The sequence below is a fragment of the Trematomus bernacchii genome, unplaced genomic scaffold (assembly GCF_902827165.1).
Source record: "Trematomus bernacchii unplaced genomic scaffold, fTreBer1.1, whole genome shotgun sequence".
In the NCBI taxonomy this organism is placed as follows: Eukaryota; Metazoa; Chordata; class Actinopteri; order Perciformes; family Nototheniidae; genus Trematomus; species Trematomus bernacchii.
This window is the reverse complement of record NW_022987839.1, coordinates 6738508-6762506: the sequence shown is the minus strand read 5'-3', so window position 1 is coordinate 6762506 and position 23999 is coordinate 6738508. Positions and strand designations below refer to the sequence as shown.

Sequence of the window (23999 nt, the reverse complement as noted above, 5' to 3'; positions counted from 1 at the left end):
CGATGTACTTTGATCAGATGTAGCCTATCTACTGTATTGGATTGTAAGAAGGGGAAACAAGTATTTGTATTCGTGTTATTTCGATAGCACATATAATAAAATTGGTTCGATACAGAGAAGATTAGCATGGCCCCTGCGCAAGGATGACAAAAAAAAAAGAAACAAGTATTTGAAACATTATTCTGAACACCCCCCCCGTTTTATGTCTTATCCCTGTAGTTTGGTAGCCGCTGGAATGAGCATGTTAAACACTTTTGTCTTTGTCTGATTGAATCAAGGGATCTTATTTAGCTGTGATGTAATACAACATTATATAATTTAATTAATGATATATATATATATAAATATATATATTTAGTAAAATAGCTATTTACATTTATATTCATGTTTAAATGTTGTTATGGAAATGTCTTCAGTCATTAACTGTCTCCATTTTATTATTCCCATTTTCATCACTCATTGTGTTCATATATTGTCAAAGATAAGACACAAATGAGTGAACTCCAACCCTTTAGCACTGCATTAAATGCATTTATGAAGGTTAATTAATGTTCTTTGGTTCATGTGGTAATATATAGAACAGCGAGAGATTTAAAAATTATATATGAAAGCGCGTTGAGCATCGGGAAAAACGGCTTTATAAAAGAGAGGTATTATTATTATATAGCTAATGTATTAAATGTCTATGTCCCAGCAGAGTGGCTCTACAAGACAGTTCAAACATCAGAATAATGCGCATGGTAGCCTACCATATCGGTGTGGGAATTAAATGTGCAGTAGATATGTGTTCCTTCAGTTGGCCATCATAACAAGGTGAATGATTGATGAACAGTGGGATATTTCTAATGTATAATGGAAGGAGAATTCCCCACGAAACTTTTATAAAACTATAAATAATAAAAGGAAGGCGATCTTTAGTTAGAGGTGAGTGTGGCTCTTAAAAGAGCCCTTGGTTTGTTTGAGAGGATGGTTCCTGTGGTTTACTTCTTGGCGGCCTTCTCGGTCTTCTTGGGCAGCAGCACAGCCTGGATGTTGGGCAGCACACCGCCCTGAGCGATGGTCACTCCTCCCAGCAGCTTGTTGAGCTCCTCGTCGTTGCGGACAGCCAGCTGCAGGTGACGGGGGATGATACGGGTCTTCTTGTTGTCGCGGGCAGCGTTTCCAGCCAGCTCCAGGATCTCAGCGGTCAGGTACTCCAGCACAGCCGCCAGGTAGACGGGGGCTCCGGCTCCGACGCGATGAGCATAGTTACCCTTCCTCAGATGTCTGTGGACACGGCCGACAGGGAACTGGAGCCCGGCACGAGAGGAGCGGGTCTTAGCCTTTGCTCTGGCTTTTCCGCCGGTTTTGCCTCTTCCACTCATTTTTAGATGTACTTTCGAAGTCGGAACAAAATAAAGTACTAATTCGACCGAAGAAACCCTCCTTTATATGTTAGAGGAGCGCGGGATGGTTCGCAGCAGAGGGCGGCACTTTTTGAAAGGATTTTCCTCCAATAAGCGGCGGATTCTGGCTGAGTGTCGCTCCTCTGGGCGGAGCTGAGCTCCAAAACGAGCCTTGACCAATTAGAAGTCGAAGGACTGAAGCTGCGTCACCATTTCACAGCCGGTCCAAAAGCTTAATATAAATAATGAGGCGAAAGTAGCCAGCAAAATAATAGGAGGGTTAAAAAACAAAGCATTTTGGAGCAGTATTGTAAACAGTTCACAATACAGAAGCTAATGAGCTGGCTTATTTAGTACAGGGAGGAATGACCACAGGCCATAACACTATTACACACCTAAGCCATACACATTCATCTGTTTGCATCTTGCAAATTATGTATCTATATCTTATTCCATTTACTTGTATATAGACTCTTCTTGCAATGTTTCTATTTAAAAATAGAAACATTGCAAGAAGTTTGCATTTTTGTCACTCCTTCAAGAGTGACAAGATTAGAAATATATTAAAAATAAGAGAGAAGACTTACTTTTGGTCTACCCATGGTATATCACATGTCATTTTTTTTTTTTTTTTTTTTTAGAAAACTTTATTTTAAATTATTTGGGCAGTACATGATATACAAAAGTTACATTAATAATACACACGACACACAATGCATAAATATATAAATAACATAAAGAGAGCACGTTTATATTCCAATGAGACTCAGTTCGGTCACAGACTCAAAATGCCCCATGGCTGAGTCTGGGATTTGTCCATGGTTTTTCTTCTCCTTAGTTCAGTAAGTATTTGTTTCACGATGGTGCCACTGTTTATTATCGTCTGATTTAGTATCATCTTGCACCTTGTTTTCCAGATTTTCATACATGTTATACAAATTTCCAGCTGAAAAAGTTCCCTGTGTTTATCCAGAATACAATACATAATTGAGACATATTCTACATTGACCTCCAAACCGATGCCCCGTAGGAGCGACCACACCTCCTCGGCTCTGTAGCAGTCCATGAGGAGGTGCTGTAAAGTTTCGTCTTCCTCACAGTTAATCATGGGGCATGTTCTAGTTTTCACATAGCAGCTCCATGAGACTACAGCTCTGACCGCAAGTCTGTTAACCGATATCAGCCACCTCACGTCTCTCATGCTCTCCGATAACTGTTTCCTTTTAACTAATTTCAAGACTTCGTTACCTTTGTCAGAGGCCTGAAGCCTGTACTACGAAGCCGGATTTTCCTAACCTGGATATGTTTGAGTTAGCCGGTTGGCCCAATCCAAAACATACGTGCTCTCGCTAAGCTGTACTACGACGCTGGTTATCAAGTGGATCGCTCAAACCAGCCGTGTCCTATCTAGTTAGGTGCACGTTCACATGAAAGGGGTGGTATTTGGAGCATTCGACCAATCACAAACATGGACAAGCGTACTGACAGCGCAGCGTCATACTTCCTGAATGAAAAGTGAACTTTAATATTAGTCAAATGTGAAGAAGTTAAACTTTAAACATCCATGACTTAAACACTTTATCCAGGATAAAAGCCACATAGCTGCACCTGCAAGGTGAATACAGCTGGTAAAAGAAAAAGCGTTTGAATACGTTCATTAACAGGTTTATGATATCACTGCCCCGTCCAAGACACGAGTGGATCTGACTTTAATTACATTTGACTCGGGTGTTTCGTCAACTTAATGTGTTGCTTAAAATAATACTTCTGCATACAGTATGTGACACTGTGAGTGTTGCAGGGCCAGATACGGCTCAAGAAGCTGACTCAAATAAGGAAATATATGATACATTATGATGTGATATGATATGAATGGGACATATCGACGTCTGCACTCACAGGACTGTACTTAATGTTACTCTGATCCGGTTACTTATGTTGTGGCAGATATTTAAGTAAGCTTTCTTAACGCTAATGTTATAATAGTCAGATTGCTCTGAAGATGGGAGGGGATATTCTATTAATTTTCACGTTCACACAGTCAGTTGATTTTGGCCGGCCGTCTTTCCTGCAATGGCAGTTTTTCTGTATTTCCTCTATCCTGTAATATGACTTGATAGCTTTAAACTCCGCACACGGAGCTCTGATTGGTCAGCAGGCGGTGCTTTCACTGAGTTGATCTCTTAGCCTGCAACCTAACCTCCTCCCGAGGAGGTTAGCCGCTCAGCATAAGTTACCATGGAGATCTAGCCCGCTAAAAAGAGAACCAGCGTCGTAGGACCGGAAAGCCAGAGTTTTCCCTGAAGTTAGCCGGCTAAGCGAAAATACGGCTTTGTAGTACAGGCCTCAGGTGTTAGGTTTTTGTATGTTTACTTATAACACCTCCATATTTGAAATCGTTTACCATTTTAAAAATTACTCTATTCGGTAGTCCGATCCAATCAATCCCTAAATGTTGAACTTCAGTTGTGAAATCACCATAAACTAATTTGTAATATGGCCCATTTCTAGCTCTGCCTCTTCTTTTTTGCCATCCCATTTTTCCATCCTCGACCCAAGGTGCTTTCCTATTTATTGCAGCCGAGATGTTTTTTACAAAGGTAATTTTTAGTTTAATGCCCAGGTCTATGGCTCCCAGGCCTCCATATTCCCTACTTTTAAATAACAAATTACGTTTAGTAACCTCCCTTGTTGTACCCCACACCAAATTGACACACTGTTTGTTTAATTGCATAATTATTTGGGCTGGTGGGGGGAAAATGTTTGCTAGAAAAAGGATCTTGCTAAGTATGAATGATTTTATTATGTTTATTCTTGATTTATAATTTGCATTTTTATTCTCCCATTGTTTAACTTGTTCTTTAACTTCACTTAGTTTGTTCTCCCAATTGAGTTCAGCACAGTTGTAGCTACAAATAGTTATTCCAAGTATTTTAATTTCTTTTTTCACTTGAATGTTTATGTCGCATTTGGCATCGTCGGTGCCGATCCAGACACCTTCAGTTTTGTTGTGGTTTAATTTAGCTCCTGATGCCAATTCATATACGTTTAGGTGATTTGTTAAAACATCCATTTCTTGTTGGTTTTTTATAATAACAGTGACATCGTCTGCATAGGCGATGGCAGTTATTTTGGGCGCATGGCCAACTGGTGTTCCTGATATTAACCTGTCATTGTTTATTATTTTAATTAATGGACTTATGGCTAGCACGTACAGAGCTGCGCTTAAAGGGCAGCCCTGCTTAACCCCTCTTTCAACATTAAATGCATTTGTTAACACACTGTTTACATTTACACAGACACAATATTTAAAATACAGACACTTAATCATGTTTATGAAGGCTTCAGGAAATCCGTAGGCCTTCATCACCGACCATAAATAATCTCTGGATAAATAGTCGAAGGCTTTTTTTTTATCAAGCCCAATAATAAAAAACCTTTTTCTTCTTTTGGTTTATTTATGATTTCTCTTAAAATTGATAAGTTGTCCCACATGAGGCGACCTTTTATAGCACATGTTTGCTCTTTATCTATTATTTTATCTAGTATATCTGTTAATCTATTCATTATTATTTTTGCTAGTATCTTATAATCAGTATTCATTATAGTTAAATGTCTGTAATTATCTATATCAGTTTCATCGTTTTTTTTATATAGTAGAGTTAAGACACCTTCATAAAATGAGTCACCCATACAACCACTGCTGAGACCTTCATTAAACATAGAGGTTAGTACGTTTAAAACATCATCAGATAATAGTTGATAAAACTCAGTGGGCAGGCCATCAGGACCGGGGCTCTTACCGACATTCAGCTCTTTCACCGCCTGGATCACCTCGTCTTTTCTAATTTCACAGAGAAGGAAATCAAATTCTTGGATGTTGTACGGAGGGATAGTTCCCAAAAGAGTTTTAACACAGTCCGTTTCAATGTCTATTTTTTTATATGCTTCAGAACATGCATCTCTTATCACTTCTCGTTTCTGTTTTTCATTATACACAATACAACCTTCTTGATTTTTTATACATTTGATGAATTTACTTTGAATTTGCTTTTGGTTGGTTTTAATGGCTTGAGCCACGTTGCCTCTTTGATCTATTTCAGATGTTGTATGAATATTATATAATGATTCCTGGTTTAATTGATCAATTTCAGTTTTTAATTTAAATACATGTTTCCCCTTCTTACAATCCAATACAGTAGATAGGCTACATCTGATCAAAGTACATCGTAGGCTCAGTCATGCGCAGACGATAACCAATCCCGTGCGAGCAACAGCACAGCAGTATTTGCATCGAGGGGATATAAATAGACCGCGCTGTGTCTGTGTGGCACCGAGTCTGACCAACCTCACTCTCTAATCATGCCTGCAGACGCACCCCCCGTTAAAGCGGCCAAGAAGGGCTCAAAGAAAGCCGTCGCTAAGACCGTCAGCAAGACTGGAAAGAAGAGGAGAAAGTCCAGGAAGGAGAGCTACGCCATCTACGTCTACAAGGTGATGAAGCAGGTCCACCCCGACACCGGCATCTCCTCCAAGGCCATGGGTATCATGAACTGCTTCGTGAGCGACATCTTTGAGCGCATCGCCGGTGAGGCCTCTCGCCTGGCTCACTACAACAAGCGCCGCACAATCACCTCCAGGGAGATCCAGACCGCTGTCCGCCTGCTGCTTCCCGGAGAGCTGGCTAAACACGCCGTGTCTGAGGGCACCAAGGCCGTGACCAAGTACACCAGCTCCAAGTAAACTCTGCTGCTGATATACCATCAACACAAAGGCTCTTTTAAGAGCCACCCACTACATCTATAGACGTGTTCCTCTGTTTTGAATGAGTGTCATGCACGATCCATGCATCGCATACGTAAATCACTTGAAATACATATTTGATATGTAAACTGTTCAGAGGCCTTGTTTACACACCACTTTCCACAATGGCTCAAGCAGAACACAACTTGTGCATGATTTAAAGAGGATGTGGTGTTTTTTCTCTCGCAGTGTAAATACAAATTATTAGCCGTAGAGACATATGCCGTGCTTTACTTCCTCTTTATTTTTCATCTCAATGCAATATATCTATCCAACAGCACCCTCTGGCTACAACAGGACACAACACGTGGTTATTTTCATATTTAATTTTTTTTTTTTGGGTGTCATGCCACACAACGCTAGGCAACCTTTTATACACCACTTCAATTAGAAGATTTTACTTTTTTATTTTTAAAACTCATAAATTGTTTTGTCAATACATAATAGACATACACAAACCACTACATAAAAACATGTACACACGACACATAAATGCATACTTAAACACAAAAGAACAGTTTTTCAGACAGCAGAAAGTGAATTGTCCGATCAGCCTTTGTTCAATCACAGACTCCGTATGCTCCATGGTAGTCTGACTTGTCGAGGCTTTTTCTTCTCCTTAGCTCGGTTCCGATATGTTTTGTTATGTTACAACTTTTAATCATTGTTTGATGTATTACCACGGTGCATCTGGTCTTCTATATCTGCATACAAGGGATGCAGAAGAAACAACTTGGGTGCTTTCAATAAGTGATAGGTTTTTGTATATAATATATCTACCATATTTGTATTAATTTATTTAAAACAAATATATATATACTTGGAAGTCCATTCCATTTAAAGGTGTATATTCATTTATGAAATCAGCATATACTAATTTGTAATATGGGCCATGTCTTGCTCTACCTCTCCTTTTTTTCCACCTTGATATATCCCCAACCCAGGGTGCTTTCCTTGATATTGCCGCTGTAAACATTTTAACAAAAGTAATTTGAAGTTTAATATCTAGGTCTATGGCTCCCATGCCTCCATAGTCCCTTCTTTTAAATAATAAATTACGTTGAGTAACCTCCCTCGTTGTGCCCCACACCAAATGTACGCAATGTTTGTTTAATTGTTTAATTATTTGGGAGGGTGGGGGGAAAATGTTTGGCAAGAAAAGGATCTTTCCTAGTATGAATGTTTTAACGATGTTAATTATTTTTTTATAATTTGTGTTTGAAGTCAAAGAAGTAGTAAAAAAAGGGGAAAATACAATCAGTTTATTCTCCCAATTTAGGTCAGCACAGTTTTCATTACAGTCAAACCAAGTATTTTTATTTCTTGTTTAATTTAACTTAAACGTTAATGGCATAAGTTAAGTTTCCTCTATTATATATTTCAGATATTGTATATGATACTTCCTGGTTTAGTTTATCAATTTCAGTTTTTAAATGAGAAATATTTTCTTCACCCGTTTTAGATTTAACTTTAATCTGTTTTAAAATGATATACTGTTTGATTAGAGTAACATATTTACTATTTTAGCTTTATTTAATTCTCTACATTTGAATTTAAATAAATGTTTTTTCCTATGTTTTAATGTTTCCCATAATCTACAGGATTGTACCATTATCACATCCTGAGAAATTGTGGATTCTTTCACATTTTAGTATCACTAATTCTTATAAATATGTCCTTTATCGAATATGGATCTTTAAGTTCTCTAAGTCAGCACTAATGTACTTTGAACATAGGTTTCCCTGCCAACTGAATTTCAGTGGATACACAAGAGGTATTTTTATTGCTCGAAGCAATCGAAGAGAAATGTCAGTTCAGAATTTTGATAAAATGCTGCAATAACTTACCATTTATATACAATATGTTATACTATTGTCATGCAGTTTAGTAACACTATGGAGTGTCCTTGGCTCCATACTTGCTCCATCCTGTGTCATTCCAGTGCCTTGCAAAAGTATTCAACCCCTCTGGCCTTTTTCTTGTTTTATTGCACAAAAACATTTAATTTAATTCGATTTTTGCAGATGTTGTTTTTATTGATGTACACAACATGCATCTTTGATGATCAAAACATATTTTTCATTGTGGAAAAAACAAGAAATAATAATGAATAAGAAAAAACGTTCGCGTGCATAACTATTCAGCCAAAGTCAATACTTAGTAGATCCACCTTTTGCAGCAATTACAGCTGCAATTCTCTTGGGGTATGTGTCTATAAGCTTGGCACATCAATTTTGGGGAATCTTCAACATGCCTTTTGGCGAACTCCAAACGTGTTTTCTTATTTTTTTCCTTAAGCAATGGCTTCTTTCTGGCGACTCTTCCATAAAGCCAAGCTCTGTGGAGTGTACGGCTTACTGTGGTCCTATGTACAGATTATCCTCTCTCTACTCCACTTGTTAAGTGGTGTGGGAGATTTGGGCCTTCTACAACAAGTGTATACATACAGATATAATCAGACATTTGATTGCACACGGGTTAAGTTAACTTTATATAAATAATGTTTTGACTCTGAAGGTCATTGTTGGGGCTAAATAGCAAAGAGAGTGAATACATGTGCACACACAACTTTTCAGTTTTTCATTTTTTTAAATATGATATTTTTTATTTTCACTTCACCAATCTTGATTGACTTTGTGCGGGTTCATGACATAAAATCCCAATCAAAATATTGAATTATTATTGGCTTTAATGCTAGAAAATAGAAAAAAGGCCAAGGGGGTGAATACTTTTGCATGGCACTGTATGCCCTGTTTTCATTTGGCTCTACTGTAGACTGTGAATCTACCTCCACCCACTGCATCTGAACACCTATTCCAAACATTTCCTTTCGAGGCATGTCCCTATATGATTAATGAAATCGACTTATTTTTCAATCTCATAAGTGACACAAATCATGAATATGTTTTGTTTTTATGCTTCTGTCAGAAATATAAACCGGATAAATAAATACTTTTTTAATCGTAATCATACTCTCAGAAAAGGAGTTTGACCCTTCTCAATTTTTTCTATCTAAACCCTGCTAAAGACTCGATACGATAGCATATCATTATCAGAGCTAAACAGTAGTTATATTGTTTTTATTTTATTTAAAAAAATACAATCTGTCAAAAATGTTTCCATAAGGCAATACCATTTTCTAATAAATAATTTTCTCTACAAAAGTATCTTTTAAATGTGTAAATGAAAAGCTTTAATTGACCAGACTTATAACATTTTGTGAGAGCTGAAATATGTTATAAATTGAAGAAGTCCATGGTTATTTGTCTGTTACTTTATATGTTATATTTACCATTAACTATTTGGTAGATTTCTTGATGGCCACACAACCAAGCCTAAATACAGTGTATAGATGCAGGTGTTTCTATTCTAATTCTTACTTTTATGTCGAATTGTTGACATGTGTTATGTATACAAATGTATGTCTTGACTCATCAGAAACAGAATGAATGTCTCCTATAAAGAGTATTTTTGAATACTTTGATCAACTTTAAATGTAATGTTAATCTCAGAACGGGTCTTATTTAAATTATAAATGTTATTAAGCATGTGAGGGTTTTATTACATATTATCAAACGTTTAATCATCAAACGCTTAGTATAAAGCCTGACTGAATTATATAAACAATATTAGAAGGAAGAGAAAATGTTTTGAAAGATAATGTGGAGGCTGCAGCGTTGGCCCCGCCTAGCAGCTTTCTCGCTCTCCGTCTTCTCTTAGGTCCGCAGTGAATATTTAAATACTGCCGGTCACACAGCTTCTATCCATTCGTTCTGTACGAGCCGACATAACAATACCTGAAAATGAGTGGTAGAGGGAAAGGAGGAAAGGGACTCGGCAAAGGAGGCGCCAAGCGTCACCGCAAAGTTCTCCGTGATAACATCCAGGGCATCACCAAGCCAGCTATCCGCCGTCTGGCTCGCCGTGGCGGAGTGAAGCGTATCTCCGGTCTGATCTACGAGGAGACCCGTGGGGTGCTGAAGGTCTTCCTTGAGAACGTGATCCGTGATGCCGTCACCTACACCGAGCACGCCAAGAGAAAGACTGTGACCGCCATGGATGTGGTGTATGCCCTGAAGAGGCAGGGCCGCACGCTGTACGGCTTCGGAGGTTAAACATCTACACCCTGATATACCTGGAAAAACAACGGCTCTTTTAAGAGCCACCCACATTACTGAAAGAGTCTGTTTCCTTTCGATTTCGGAAACCTCACACATTTTCAGTCGATGAACATTATAACAAACTTAAATCCATCTCCAAAACGGAACTCTTGCTAGGATACTTGACATAAAAAATGTTGACTATTGGTGTTAGAGCCATTTTCCTTGAGTTATTGTCTGATAGTTAGGCTTGATAATAATATAAATTAGATTAAACGCACCATCTAAAGGTATTTTTGTGAGTCATATTATGGTTTAAAATGTATTAATTTAAGGCTCACTTATTATTTGTTATATGTGCGTCAGTATCACGTGCATGGCTATATGCCTATATATGGTAGGTTGTAGTGATGGGAATTCCGGCTCTTCTTGGTGAGCCGGATCATTTGGCTCGGCTCACCAAGAAGAGCCGGCTCTTTCGGCTCCCAAACGGCTCTTCAGTTTACCACATATTATACCTTTTATAATTCAATCAAATGTAGCCTTGTTTTGACTAATGATTTATATGTGTACACATATCACTTAAATTATTCAATACATCCTTTGTACTGAAGTATTCAAAAGTAAAAATGACATGTTTAATATCAATTATTTGATGTGGCCAATTGTTTTCATTGCATTTACAGACCCTTGTATCTCTGATACCACCCAATGAATGCACAGACTTGCTTGTAGAACCACGCTACACAAAGCAGATAGCAACACCTATAACAAAACCCGAGGTGACAGGGCTTTCAGTGTTGCAGCTCCTAGACTGTGGAACAGCCTCCCAGTACATATCCGGACTGCTGAGTCTATTGAACTTTTTAAATCTCAGCTAAAAACTCACCTCTTTGCACTGGCTTTTAATACTAGTTGAACATTACATTTTTACATTTGTATGTGTTTTTTTAAAAATATTTTTCTAGTTATTGTGCTTTTTATCATGTTTTTAATTATTGTTTTATTATTGTACTCCCATTGTGTTATTTAATATGTATTGCCTGTACAGCACTTTGGTCAACTGAAGGTTGTTTTAAATGTGCTATATAAATAAATAAAGATTGAGATTGAGATAAAAACGTAAGCATAGACATTTTAAAAAAGGGGCTACTGTATCGACATTTTAAAATTATATTTAAAGAAAAGGCCCTGACAAAACAGCAGGGCTCTATTTCAGTAGTAACTATAGAAAAAAAGACAGCAACAGCTGACATCAAATCTTTGCTGAGCCCAAGGATAATCATAAATAAATAACATAGTGAAAATAAATATATTGCAATGCTCAGTACAGCAGCATCCAACCGTCTCTAATCATAAAAAAACATAATACAAATAAATGTATTGCAATGCTCAAAACAGCAGCATCCAACAGTCTCTAATCCTTGGATATTACATGTCACTGCATGCATGCACGGAGCAGCTGTAGCGCGGAGATCATATCATTCTGTCTTGTATTACTTAACAACAACAAAATAACAAAAAAAAACGGCTCGTTCGCGGGCGCGAGCCGGCTCCCGTCGTTCACTTAAAAGAGCCGGCTCTTTGAGCCGGCTCGTTCGCGACCGACACATCACTAGTAGGTTGATAGGACACAGCGGAGGGTGATGAGACGGGGAAACGGAAAAGTCTTTTGACCGTGTTCTTTTTGTTCTTTTGGAGACTATTAACTTTGATTTAGGATGAAGCGAAGAAATGTGTCCTGCTGGTTATATGCCGTCTGGACTAACGAATAAAGTTCATCAGACTCAACCATGTTCTCAGCTCATTTGTTTGGAAACAAAGAGAGGCGCGTCAAAACCCACAACCCGATAGAGGTGGCTATTAAATTGTAGACAAGGATTAAAACGCCACCACAATTGGACAATGCTGTTTATCCGACATCCAAGATATACAAATCAATGATATGTTCAAAAGCAGTGGTTCTAAACTGGTCAGGCCTCAGACCCACTTGGTCAATAAATCGCGACCCAACATTTTGAAGCACTCAAATCTAGTCAACAAAAGATAGTGCTGTAATATACGCTTTTCAGCATACATATTAAAGTGAAGTACAGCAGTGGCGGTTCTAGACCAATTTGACTGGGGGGGGGCATGCTGGGGCCAGTTATTTTCAAAGGGGGGCACAATAAATGCAGGACGAAAAAGACGAAGACAGTATGAAGTAATTGCGCATAAGAAAACAATGCAAAACAGTTATTGGTATTTGTTTCAGTAAACATTATATGCTTACCTTTAACCTTTCTGTGCTGTTTGGGTCTGTGGGACCCGTTTTCAGTGTTTACTAAAAGAACATGTATGCAATTTAATTATTTTAACCTGCTTTATTTGGGGGTGGACCTCACCTCCTCTAGGGGGGTCCCCGGGAAGATTTTTTTTTTTTTTTTTTTTTTTTAATAAAATGTTGAAGTTAAATGCATCAATCTGGTGCACTTTGAGCACAACATGCATTTATGGATACAGCTCTCAACACTCAAATGAAAGGGAGCTGTATACTTTTAAATAATCCAAACATATTTAGAATATAATCACAACCAATAATACATAATTTAAACTTGTTCTACACCAAGCCTGTTTTTCAGGTCTCAGGTTCAAAAATGACATTCCCAGAACAAATGACCATATCTTCCCTTTTAAAAGGGTTAAATTAATAATCTTTTTTCTCAAAGTAATGATAAACCTGTGAGTTGGATGTAGAAAAATCAGAATCAATATAGATGTTTTTTATTTTGAAGAAAATTCAGATTGAACATAGTAAAAAAAACTCCACCTCTGGGGTGATTTGGGTGGAAATGGGCGTTTTTACCATTTCTCTGGAACCCATTGGTCGATTTTGGTGATTGACATCTCTTTTTGACCGTTAGAGCCAATAGAATCGAAGGGGAATTTCCACATACACACACACGTTACCATTGAGAAATGAGAGCTATGCACACACAGTTTTGCATGAGAGCGAACCTATCTCTCGCTCTGACATCTGGAAACGGAAAAGCAGGTTTATTGTTTATGGATTATCAGAAATCATTTCAAAGGGACACAGACACTTTGGAATAACCTATGGATTAACCTTCAGCAACGTTTTTATCGTTTTTATGCCATTGAAGACCACTTTTGACTAGACAACGACCAACGACTAGCACTTAATTTCAGACGCCTACCCGTGCGGGTCCGTGATCTGCACGGAGCGGGCCCCTGCTGAAAAGGAAAACCCCCCGCTGGACTTGATACGCCCCCTTGATAAATAAATGTAGTTATAATGAAACCAGCTGGGGGTGCAGTGATTAAAAAGCTGCCACAGTGGAACTCATGTGAAATACAAAATAAACAGCTGATAGATCTACAGTAGAGGTATCTGATATAGCGGATATTTGTTAACCTGTTAAGCCCGAGAGACCCCGGTACCGGGGCTCTGCCGCAACATCTTGCAAGAAACAGTGTCTGAGGGAATGTTAATTTAATAAACTATGAATGTTTTATATCCACGTAACGGGAAGAAACTCATCTAACTGATCATTTTAAAAACATTTTCAAAAAAAACCCCACAATGCTAACGCTGAGCCTCTGAATTAGCAACGAGCGAAAAATGCTAACAGATTACTGCACCGAATATCACTCACAAAACCTTATTATTTATCTTTTCTCCACATCCATGACATCGTTTCACATCGTGAGGTGACACAGAATCGAAGGGTACCCTCATTATCACTCAATTATACGAAATCGCGACGTTATAAAGAAAAACAGACATCAAAACATGTTGCGCTAGGTAGCTAAAAATGCTAACATGGTTACCTTGTCTCTGTAGTCTGCTCCAAAGTGGTCTTCAATGGCATTAAAACGATAAAAAATGCTGCTGAAGTTAATCCATAGGTTAATCCAATGTGTCTGTGTCCCTTTTGAATTAAATACATTTAATAAATCATATTGAAGTTCTAGTTGTAAATCACTACTATCATCTGAGCAGATCTAATGGACCTAAAGGCAGCTTTATTCTTTGTTGAGAAAAGGCTCATTGATTTTCGAACAGAACAGGAAGCTTAGGCGCCGTTTACACGAGGAGAAAACTGCTTGTATCTGCATAGTTTCGCGTGCGTATAGCCCTATTATTTACACGAGGCCGATAGAAACTGACCCCACAAACGATAACGGGTCCCAAGGTGGATAGATTTGCAAACGAAACGCTCTGGGGGGTCAACCGAGTCCGTGTAATCACCTCTATACGAATATTTCCTGAAAAAATAACGATAGCCCCACCTCTCCTGCTCACTGCTGTAGCAACTATCAAAAATAGCTGTGTTAATTAAACGCACAAGGGGTTCTTGAATGAAATAATATTATAAAAGGCAAACCAGAATTGTTAACGCCCAATATACTCCTTAAACAAAATAAACAGAGTCAGATTTCATGCATTGATCCATTATATTGACAAAGGTGCGATCTCACCCGGTGTTTGTAGAGAATATCTCTCTTTCTGAGCCGTCCTCTCCACAGAGACGTGCTTCTTGGTCGGTCGATGCAATATCCACAGATTCGGTTTCTTTCAGTTAACTTCCCCGTTGCATTTATCCATATGCTGAGGAAATTACTATATCCCGCTGAATACCAGCAATCGCCACACACTTCCTCCTGTCAGTAGCTACTGCTAGTGCTACTGCTACTGACCATGCTACAGATATTAGTGCAACATCTACAGCTCCTCTACCACAACCATCAGCAACAAGTGGACATGGAGAATTACATGAACTACATGTTGCTAAATACACCGCGGGGCTTAAACAGAAGGGTAGCCATGGCAACATTGCGCGGGGCTGCTCGGGCTGCTCTTCTTCGCGGCTTTTGGTGTATTTTGGCGGAAGTTACAGCGCCACTTACAGTCCCGGCATATGTACTACAGCGTTTCCAGCGGCCTCATTTGAACAGACACGTTAAATGAAACGAATGCATGTGAACGGAAGACTTTTTTGAATACGCATACTGTGCATAAACGCAAACGTTCCCGTGTGAAGGAGGCCTTAATCTTCTTGTTAAGATAATGTGTATTTAGAAACACTGATTATATAAAGTGCGTCTTCTCCGACTAAAATAAAAAAACGAGTCAGTGAATGATGGAGATAATCAGAATAAATGATGGACCACACTGTATGAAGTAATAAACTAGAAGTAAATGCTATGCAGTAAACATGTTCCTTCAAGTGTTTACATTATCATGAAAAGGTGGATAAGGATGTCCCAGACTGAGTGTTATATAATTATATATAATATCACTTATTAGTACTACTTCTACATGTAAGAGCAGGATGTTATGAAACTGTTTAGTTCTGATTAATTCTTGTTTCATTTATTTGTTACCTCATGAAAATCTCTTTCCACATTGTTGTGCGAGACATTCCTCGTTGAAATTATTACTGATACTGCCTGCTTCTTAGTTATTCCATCTTTTGCTGGTACAAGAATCTGTATCTAACTCTATATTTACTTGTTATCTGCCACACTTCCTTCTGCATGTTACACTTATTTCATAAATAAGGTAGGATAAGATGGACCTTTATTCATCCCTGTTTGTGGGTGGCTGTGGCTAAGTGGATAGAGTGCTGGACTTCAAATCAGGGGATAGCAGGTTCGAGTCCCACTGCAGTCAGCATGTCGTTGTGTCCCTGAGACACTTCACCCCAAATTGCTCCTGTGGGGATTGCCCACAGTACTGAATGTATGTAAGTCGCTTTGGATAAAAGTATCTAACAAGTGACATGTAATGTAATGTGGATATTAAAGCAGAAACAGAGTGAGAGTGAAACACAACACAGGACAGTACAGATTCACAAGGATAAAAAATGATACACAAATACAATTATATAGTAACTGTTAAGATAAATACATATTTGGGTTCGGATTGTTAGATATATTTACATGTAAGTGTGCAGGTCTTTGTACAAACAGTAAAGTTACTGTTACTGGGTTACAGGTTTGGCCCCTGGCTGTTCAGCCTGATGGCTCCAGGCACACAGGACTGTCCGAGGAGGGATGAGTCTGAGGGTGGACGTACTCCTCATATTTATATCCCCCTGAATGTATTCCTGTTTTTTTATCATGTTTTATTTTAAAATTGTAGTCCTGTATTGTGTATTATGTAACTTTGCTGTCTGGGACAAATAAAGGTCTTCTGATGTACCCCAAAGCTGTTTGTCATTTTCAATTTCTTTGACGATATTTAATAAAATAAATGTGTATTGTCAATAGGTGTCTATAAAGTCTAAATATATCTGAACTATTTTTGAAAAAAACTGAAATGAACATGGTGTAATTTAAATAGTCTAAAGTTTATATTAATAATAACAAAATACACCTCTTTATACCCACAGTTTTAATACAAACTTATCATATCTGTGAACAAGTTATGTTTCATACAATATGATAGAAATCACCAATAATACTTACATGTGTTTTGTACATTTTTTATTATCAGGAAGTCTTAAGCATATTCTTCATCATAACAATTGTTCCATTATGAGATTGATGTCATATTCTTTATGGAAATAGTTGACTCTGTTGTGAAATGAATCTAAAACGTGCTTTCTTATTTTACTGATGCATCAAACATCTTGGTGGTAGATCAATTTAACTAAAGCAAAATACAGTAAAGTAATCCATAATTATCCGTTTGGTCACTTTGCCTTAATCACAATATGAACTTTTTGGTGTTATTGGTATAGTAACAAACTATATCATGGCCTTTTATTATTTTAGAACTGTTTATACCTTTACATTAATTAAAGTTTATATTCAATGTTCTGTTGTAAATTGTTAAATGAATGGTTCTTGGCTTGATTACATTTAAAATAATAATATATGAGTTAATAAGGATAAACCAATCAAATGAAACGTTGGACTAAACTACAACTATGCCTTTAAATCTCTATCCGACTGTTTTTCAGTAGGATGGCAAGTTCCCATCTATAAACAATTTTTTTTTTCTCATAACAGATTTGATTATCTGAAGCGAATCTAACTTTGGCGACCATGTACGGTCATTATTAAAAAGGTACAATTAATTTGTTTAGGGTTGACTAAAATTATGAAAAACATTTCATTTGGATAATTTACTGACAGAATAAAAAACTCAATAATGACCTCACCACCTTCAAAGAACTCACCTCTTCAATCTGGCTTTTAATGTGTGGCTGTTATATTGCTTGGTTTTAATTTGACAATTTAATTTAATTTAATTATTTTCACCATCTCTGTAAAGCGACTTTGAGCACCTGTAAGAGTGGTTACAAAAAAATCTGTTATTACTCACCTGTTCTCAGTCTCAAGTGAAACAGTTGTAACGGTAACCTTTAGTAAACTTAAAAACAACCTTCACCCAAATTTATTAAGGAATATACGTATTCATGGTGGCTCTTGGGTTTTAGAACTTTATCACATATTTGTATTTAAATAGTTTGAATGATCCAGAATTGACATAAGCTTGCGTTTACACTGACCTGTTGGTCACATATAAATGCTAACAGATTACTACACATCCAACACATCGATTCGCATCGTGAGATGACACAGAATCGATGTGTACATACATTATCACTCTATGATAAGAACTCGCGACTTTGTAAACAAAAACAGACATCAAAACATGTGGCGCTAGGTAGCTAAAAACGCTAACATGGCTTACCTGTGTCGTTGTCTGGTCAAAAGTGGTCTACAATGGCATTAAAACGATAAAAACGCTGCTGAAGTTAATCCATAGGTTAATCCAATGTGTCTGTGTCCCTTTGAAATGATTTCTGATAATCCATAAGCAATAAACCTGCTTTTCCATTTCCAGATGTCAGAGCGAGAGATAAAGATTATTATTTAACCCTTTTAGAAGGGAAGATAGGGTCATTTGTTCTGGGAATGTCATTTTCGAGCCTGAGACCTGAAAAACAGGCTCAGGGCTTAACAGGTTAAACATTTTTCAGATTTTTTAACTGTGAGCAAATTAAGTGATTAAATAATAATATTTTAGTATCATCGTGGTGAAAATCTAAAGATTAAAGCATTGATTAACCACTTTTTCAGAGCCAGCTCCAATTATAATACAAGATAAACATGAAAGCAAACAGTAATTATAATATTGTGATTATACAAGTGTGAGGATTATTAAAGCGATAAACAATCAATGATGTAGACACAATATATATTTCAAAAACAATGCAACAGGCTTACATGGTTTACTGCACAAGAAAAGTTCAAAGTAAAGAATAAGTTGTATAAATAAACATGAGTTGTATGTGCATTCACTTGAATGTGTAAGAAATACTTGTACATAATCTTACATTTCGAGATTTCTAAAGCAGAAATAAACAAAACGCACTGACTCTCCATCAGAGCAGGAGCACATACCTAAGCCTCTTTTGAGTGTGTTTGCAGAGTACAAATGAACCTCTGTTTTATACAGATTCAATCAAAACTATTAATGTGTTTTACCTTAAATCTATAAACAAACATATACTCTCAACATATATCTAGTTTGAATGAGATTACAAAGTATTTTAAAGTATTTAGGAAGACATTTAGAGAGGAAAGTCACAGATTAGCGACTCACACGGCAGTAGTTTGGGAAGGTTCAGGTCTTCCCAGTAATAATATACAAATATATAATGGTTTATTTCCCTTTTACAAGAACATAAACTCGTTCGCTATCGTTTAGGGTGAAGTTTACAATATATGGTTCCCTCCAGGTGTAATTTTATTACATTTGTTCGTGAAGAGAAAACACAAAGTGACACAGTATGCCTGCTGCTCCTGTGAGACAGGCTGAGATTGAGTCTCTACGGTTCTCATGGTGTGTTTAAGTTCCGCTCTTTGCTGGGATTTCTCTATCAGTCTCACCAAGACCAGAGAATCCACTTTGAAAGCAACATGGCAGAATCCGCTCCCGCAGCACCCGCCAAGTCCCCGAAGAAGAGAGCCACAAAGCCGAAGAAGGCGGGCCCCAGCGCCGCTGATCTCGTGCTGAATGCCGTCGCCGCCTCCAAGGAGCGTAAAGGGATTTCCTATGTCGCCCTGAAGAAGGAGCTGGCCGTTAAAGGCATCGACAACGCCAACCAGGTGAAACGCGCCGTGAAGAAGTTGGTTGAGAATGGAGCCCTGGTGCAGGTCAAGGGATCCGGAGCCAGCGGCTCCTTCAAGGCAGCCAAGCCCACCGAGAAGCCCAAGAAGGTAGCTAAGAAGCCCGCAGTCAAAGCCAAGAAGCCGGCAGCAGCAGCAGCGAAGAAACCGGCTGCTAAGAAGGCAGTAACACCCAAGAAGGCGAAGAAGCCTGCTACTCCAGCCAAGAAAACCCCCGTGAAGAAGATCACAAAGAGCCCGAAGAAGGTGGCCAAGAAGGCAGCACCCAAGAAGGCAGCGACCCCCAAGAAGGCAGCGACCCCCAAGAAGACCGCAACCCCCAAGAAAGCTGTGAAGAAGGTGGTTAAACCAGCTGCCAAACCAGCGAAGAAGGCACCAGCCAGGAAAGCAGCGAAGAAGTAAACAGATAATCTACTTCATCTACAAAAGGCTCTTTTAAGAGCCACCCACATACACCAAAAGAGCACTCTCCAGTTGTAATATTGTATTTTTGTATAAATGCAACTATATGAAGGAAACATTCCTCACATATTTGGTATTTCGAACTTCACATGATTGAATGAAACAACATACTGCTCCCATGTGTTATTGAACACGTTCCATGATCATATATTTTAATATTATGATCTCATACCACACCCGCAACACCCATATATCAGTTATATCAAACATAATAGTCACATAACTGAAACATATCTAAAGTACCCTACCTTGATAAAAGTTTGCTTTACTTTATCATCACTTTCTATATTATGTGACAGCATACAATACTAAAGTGTTTTATAGAAAATATATTATAATTATATTACATTAGACATTTACATATAAATGGGTTATTATATACTGGATTACTATTTCTAAGTAATGTATTCCTCACAATCACTAGCTACAAAATATGGTCATTTTAAAATATTATAAATGTGAGTATGGCCAGTAGAAAAGCAGGACCAATGTCAATGTGTTATTGTAGGGATTAATTTAATAAAATTAATAAATAATACATTCAATATTATCTTTTTAATACAAATGTATTTTTATTAAAATAAAGTCAACCAATAATAGATAATGGATGTGTATATTTATAACAATCATTTAGTCAAGCAGAAAATAGTAAAGCCATAAACAGTATTTAAAAAATATAATTGATATATGATGAGTGATGTTATTCATAATATACTAATCGAGTGTTTAATCCTAATTATATCGTTTTTATTTAATGTAAAGAAAACTCCTTGTTTATTGTTATATAATTTAAATTATTTGACGCTTGTACTTTGAGTTTTTCTAGGCGCGCTGCTGTATCACGTGATAATCAGCGGACCAATCAGTGTCGTTGCCGCCCCAGCTCTCACTATATAAAGGCGACGGAGACCAGTCGATATCATCCCGACTTTTCTTTCCGAGGAGTTTACTCGCTAACCATGGCAAGAACCAAGCAGACCGCTCGTAAATCCACCGGAGGAAAGGCTCCCAGGAAGCAGCTGGCCACCAAGGCTGCTCGTAAGAGCGCCCCGGCCACCGGCGGCGTGAAGAAACCTCACCGTTACAGGCCCGGTACCGTGGCTCTGAGAGAGATCCGCCGCTACCAGAAGTCCACCGAGCTGCTGATCCGCAAGCTGCCCTTCCAGCGCCTGGTGAGGGAGATCGCCCAGGACTTCAAGACCGACCTGCGCTTCCAGAGCTCCGCCGTCATGGCTCTGCAGGAGTCCAGCGAGGCCTATTTGGTCGGGCTGTTCGAAGACACCAACTTGTGTGCCATCCACGCCAAGAGGGTCACCATCATGCCCAAAGACATCCAGCTGGCCCGCCGCATCCGCGGGGAGAGGGCTTAAACTGACCTGAGACCAGGACACCCAAACACAACGGCTCTTTTAAGAGCCACACAAACACACTTACAGAGCAGAACGTCCGAAATACATGTGTGGATATACTTCATAAACTGATTGGCCCATGCTATAAAGGGGACAAAGTAACACATGATAACATATAGTATATAAACGCCTACAATGTTGATCCATATTGCTACTACCACTGTGTTGTAATGCAGGCTCTAGTGGTTTGTTGAGAAAAAGCCCATACAAACAACTAATCTGATATATAATTTTGGTCTTTAAAAACTTGTTTATAATGATTTATTCTGAGATATATGTATATGTACCCATTTATGGGTGTATATATATTTAAAGCAACATATCAGGTGTACACACTAGTGTTTGAACATTATAGTCGATAATGGTGTATACATCGAGTGGACACTGCAGTGTGTCATTTCATAAGACACTTGCATCTAACTGTGGGATGTCTAAAATACAGTTTATTACTATTTAGATGCTTATCTAATCTTGAAATAGTGCTGTATAATAGTTTGTGCCATGTATGTTTTAGAGCGACTACACTCCTAACGGTATAATATACAATGGTCACATTAAAGAACTGCTAATTGGCTAAGAGATAATAACATCATTAATATATGTACCTAGATGTACCTAATTTCTTAAAATGCTAATACAAAATAAATAAAGAACTGTTAGAAAGACAAATGTGTTCATATGTAATCCACTACAATAGAGCCACTATTTTCTTTCTGCTCCAAACATTTGTTGGTGAACACTGACATCTGGTGGATAGAGGCTGGAACTAAATATAACCTGTATTCATTTCAATGTGCGTGTGGGCAAAAGATACAATTGAGTGCTTAAATGTTACGGTACGCTATTGATCGGTGAACTGCAGACACCTGCCAATAAGTAATACTGATATAGTGTAGTGTAAACTGAGTTACACATTAATGATGGGTCCAACAAACGTTGGGGCTTTATTTATGTGGACAGACAGATGTAGAAACCATACCGCTATTCATTTGAGAATGTGGTGATTAACCTGCTGGATGTACGAAGGAAAGTGTGAAAAGGAGTTTGCTTTAGTTGAAATACGGCTTTACTTTAGAGGCTAAAACCCAACAAATACAATTATCATTAATAGTAATTTAGGGTTATGTTTAAAGTGTATATTGCTCTATAATGTGGGTGTTTTTAGTTGAGTGACTTGGTGTAATATGACATGTTGTATAGGTTGTACACCTCAATACATATAGGGCAAGGGGGGAGATTACTGTTCTGGGCCATTAAGTAGTTGTGTAGTGAAGAGGGAAATGTTCTTTAGTTAGAAGTGGGTGGCTCTTAAAAGAGCCTTTGGGGTGTTTATTGAAGCGGGATCAGGGTGTTCACTTCTTGGCGGCCTTCTCGGTCTTCTTGGGCAGCAGCACAGCCTGGATGTTGGGCAGCACACCTCCCTGAGCGATGGTCACTCCTCCCAGCAGCTTGTTGAGCTCCTCGTCGTTGCGGACGGCGAGCTGCAGGTGACGGGGGATGATACGGCTCTTCTTGTTGTCCCGGGCGGCGTTTCCAGCCAGCTCCAGGATCTCAGCGGTCAGGTACTCCAGCACAGCGGCCAGGTACACCGGGGCTCCAGCACCGACACGATGGGCGTAGTTACCCTTCCTCAGATGCCTGTGGACACGGCCGACGGGGAACTGGAGCCCGGCACGGGATGAGCGAGTCTTGGCCTTCGCCCTAACCTTTCCTGCACCTTTGCCTCGGCCTGACATTTTCTATGTGATTATTCTTCGACGTTAAGAAGAAAGTAACTCGATCATAGTTCTCACCAGTTTATATTGAGCTGCAGCTGTACGCTCATTGGTCAGATTGATCCGTAACTGTGATCGTCCAATCAGAAAACAGGTTGGTCTGCCGCCTGAATTCTTTTCAGAATGAGACTGAATTTTTTGAAATTGTTTTCACCCGTTCACAGATGAATATAAACTCCTGTAATTTAAGAAGCGAAAGTCTCAATGTGTAGATGACATTAAGACATTCAAAAAGCTGTCATACTTAATGATTATTTACAGTGTGTAATTAACTTATTAAATAATATATTTCGTATTATAACTCAAATTACACACCCACCTAAATACATGCATGTACATGTAACGTTTGGGCTAAATATTTAAAGGGGAAAAAATGATCATCAGTTGTAACTTGCCCCTCAGCTGTCAAGGACTCCTTGTCTTCACTAGCAACACTTTTATCACAACTAGACTACAAGGAAATAGTGCTACTTGGAGATTTTAACTGGGACTGGTTAACTGCAGTATCAGAGGATTTTAAAAACCTTTGTATCTCTTTGAATGTTACTCAGATTGTTGACAGTCCTACTCGCCCTAACGTTAAGTCCCCTAATAAATCATCCCTAATTGATCTCATTCTAACTAATGTTCCCTATAAATACCTATCTGTGGGAGTATTTGCAAATGATGTGAGTGACCACTGTGTTGTAGCCACAATTAGGGACACTAAGGTCCAAAAGGTTAAACCCTGTATTATTATTAAGAGACACATAAAACATTTTGTGGAGCAGGGTTTTGTTCATGATCTGTTTGGGTTTGATTGGGGAAAAATCGATCTGTGTGCTGATGTTGAAACTGCATGGTCTTATTTTTATCTTGGTTTTATGGAAATTATAGATAGACATGCACCCCTACGTACTTTTAGAGTAAAGGGAC

The 23999-nt window shown here is 38.4% G+C and overlaps 6 protein-coding genes and 1 non-coding gene across 7 annotated transcripts; 5 read left to right on the top strand and 2 right to left on the bottom strand.

The window, feature by feature from the left end:
- Positions 1-72: 72 nt before the first annotated feature.
- LOC117500411 lies at positions 73-182 on the top strand. Its single transcript, XR_004557781.1, has one exon. It is a non-coding gene; the product is annotated as a U6 spliceosomal RNA (small nuclear RNA).
- Positions 183-953: 771 nt separating this feature from the next.
- On the bottom strand, positions 954-1375 carry LOC117500391 (histone H2A-like). Its single transcript, XM_034153314.1, has one exon. The coding sequence runs from the start codon at positions 1362-1364 to the stop codon at positions 981-983; it is 384 nt and encodes a 127-aa protein (XP_034009205.1). The 5' UTR covers positions 1365-1375; the 3' UTR covers positions 954-980.
- Positions 1376-5734: 4359 nt separating this feature from the next.
- Positions 5735-6155, top strand: LOC117500397 (histone H2B 1.2-like). The gene has a single exon (XM_034153321.1). The coding sequence runs from the start codon at positions 5748-5750 to the stop codon at positions 6126-6128; it is 381 nt and encodes a 126-aa protein (XP_034009212.1). The 5' UTR covers positions 5735-5747; the 3' UTR covers positions 6129-6155.
- A 3820-nt stretch (positions 6156-9975) lies between these two features.
- LOC117500405 (histone H4) lies at positions 9976-10318 on the top strand. The gene has a single exon (XM_034153330.1). The coding sequence runs from the start codon at positions 9992-9994 to the stop codon at positions 10301-10303; it is 312 nt and encodes a 103-aa protein (XP_034009221.1). The 5' UTR covers positions 9976-9991; the 3' UTR covers positions 10304-10318.
- Positions 10319-19204: 8886 nt separating this feature from the next.
- On the top strand, positions 19205-19887 carry LOC117500385 (histone H1-like). The gene has a single exon (XM_034153306.1). It carries the CDS (start codon positions 19229-19231, stop codon positions 19838-19840), a length of 612 nt encoding a protein of 203 aa, XP_034009197.1. The 5' UTR covers positions 19205-19228; the 3' UTR covers positions 19841-19887.
- Positions 19888-20847: 960 nt separating this feature from the next.
- Positions 20848-21957, top strand: LOC117500388 (histone H3). The gene has a single exon (XM_034153310.1). It carries the CDS (start codon positions 20860-20862, stop codon positions 21268-21270), a length of 411 nt encoding a protein of 136 aa, XP_034009201.1. The 5' UTR covers positions 20848-20859; the 3' UTR covers positions 21271-21957.
- A 690-nt stretch (positions 21958-22647) lies between these two features.
- LOC117500393 (late histone H2A.L3-like) lies at positions 22648-23056 on the bottom strand. Its single transcript, XM_034153316.1, has one exon. The coding sequence runs from the start codon at positions 23043-23045 to the stop codon at positions 22662-22664; it is 384 nt and encodes a 127-aa protein (XP_034009207.1). The 5' UTR covers positions 23046-23056; the 3' UTR covers positions 22648-22661.
- Between the last annotated feature and the right edge of the window lie 943 nt (positions 23057-23999).

Excerpts from the sequence above, each read along its gene's own strand:
- LOC117500405 (XM_034153330.1), top strand. The coding sequence starts at position 9,992 with ATGAGTGGTAGAGGGAAAGGAGGAAAGGGACTCGGCAAAGGAGGCGCC.
- LOC117500385 (XM_034153306.1), top strand. The coding sequence starts at position 19,229 with ATGGCAGAATCCGCTCCCGCAGCACCCGCCAAGTCCCCGAAGAAGAGA.
- LOC117500388 (XM_034153310.1), top strand. The coding sequence starts at position 20,860 with ATGGCAAGAACCAAGCAGACCGCTCGTAAATCCACCGGAGGAAAGGCT.
- LOC117500393 (XM_034153316.1), bottom strand. The coding sequence starts at position 23,045 with ATGTCAGGCCGAGGCAAAGGTGCAGGAAAGGTTAGGGCGAAGGCCAAG.
- LOC117500391 (XM_034153314.1), bottom strand. The coding sequence starts at position 1,364 with ATGAGTGGAAGAGGCAAAACCGGCGGAAAAGCCAGAGCAAAGGCTAAG.
- LOC117500397 (XM_034153321.1), top strand. The coding sequence starts at position 5,748 with ATGCCTGCAGACGCACCCCCCGTTAAAGCGGCCAAGAAGGGCTCAAAG.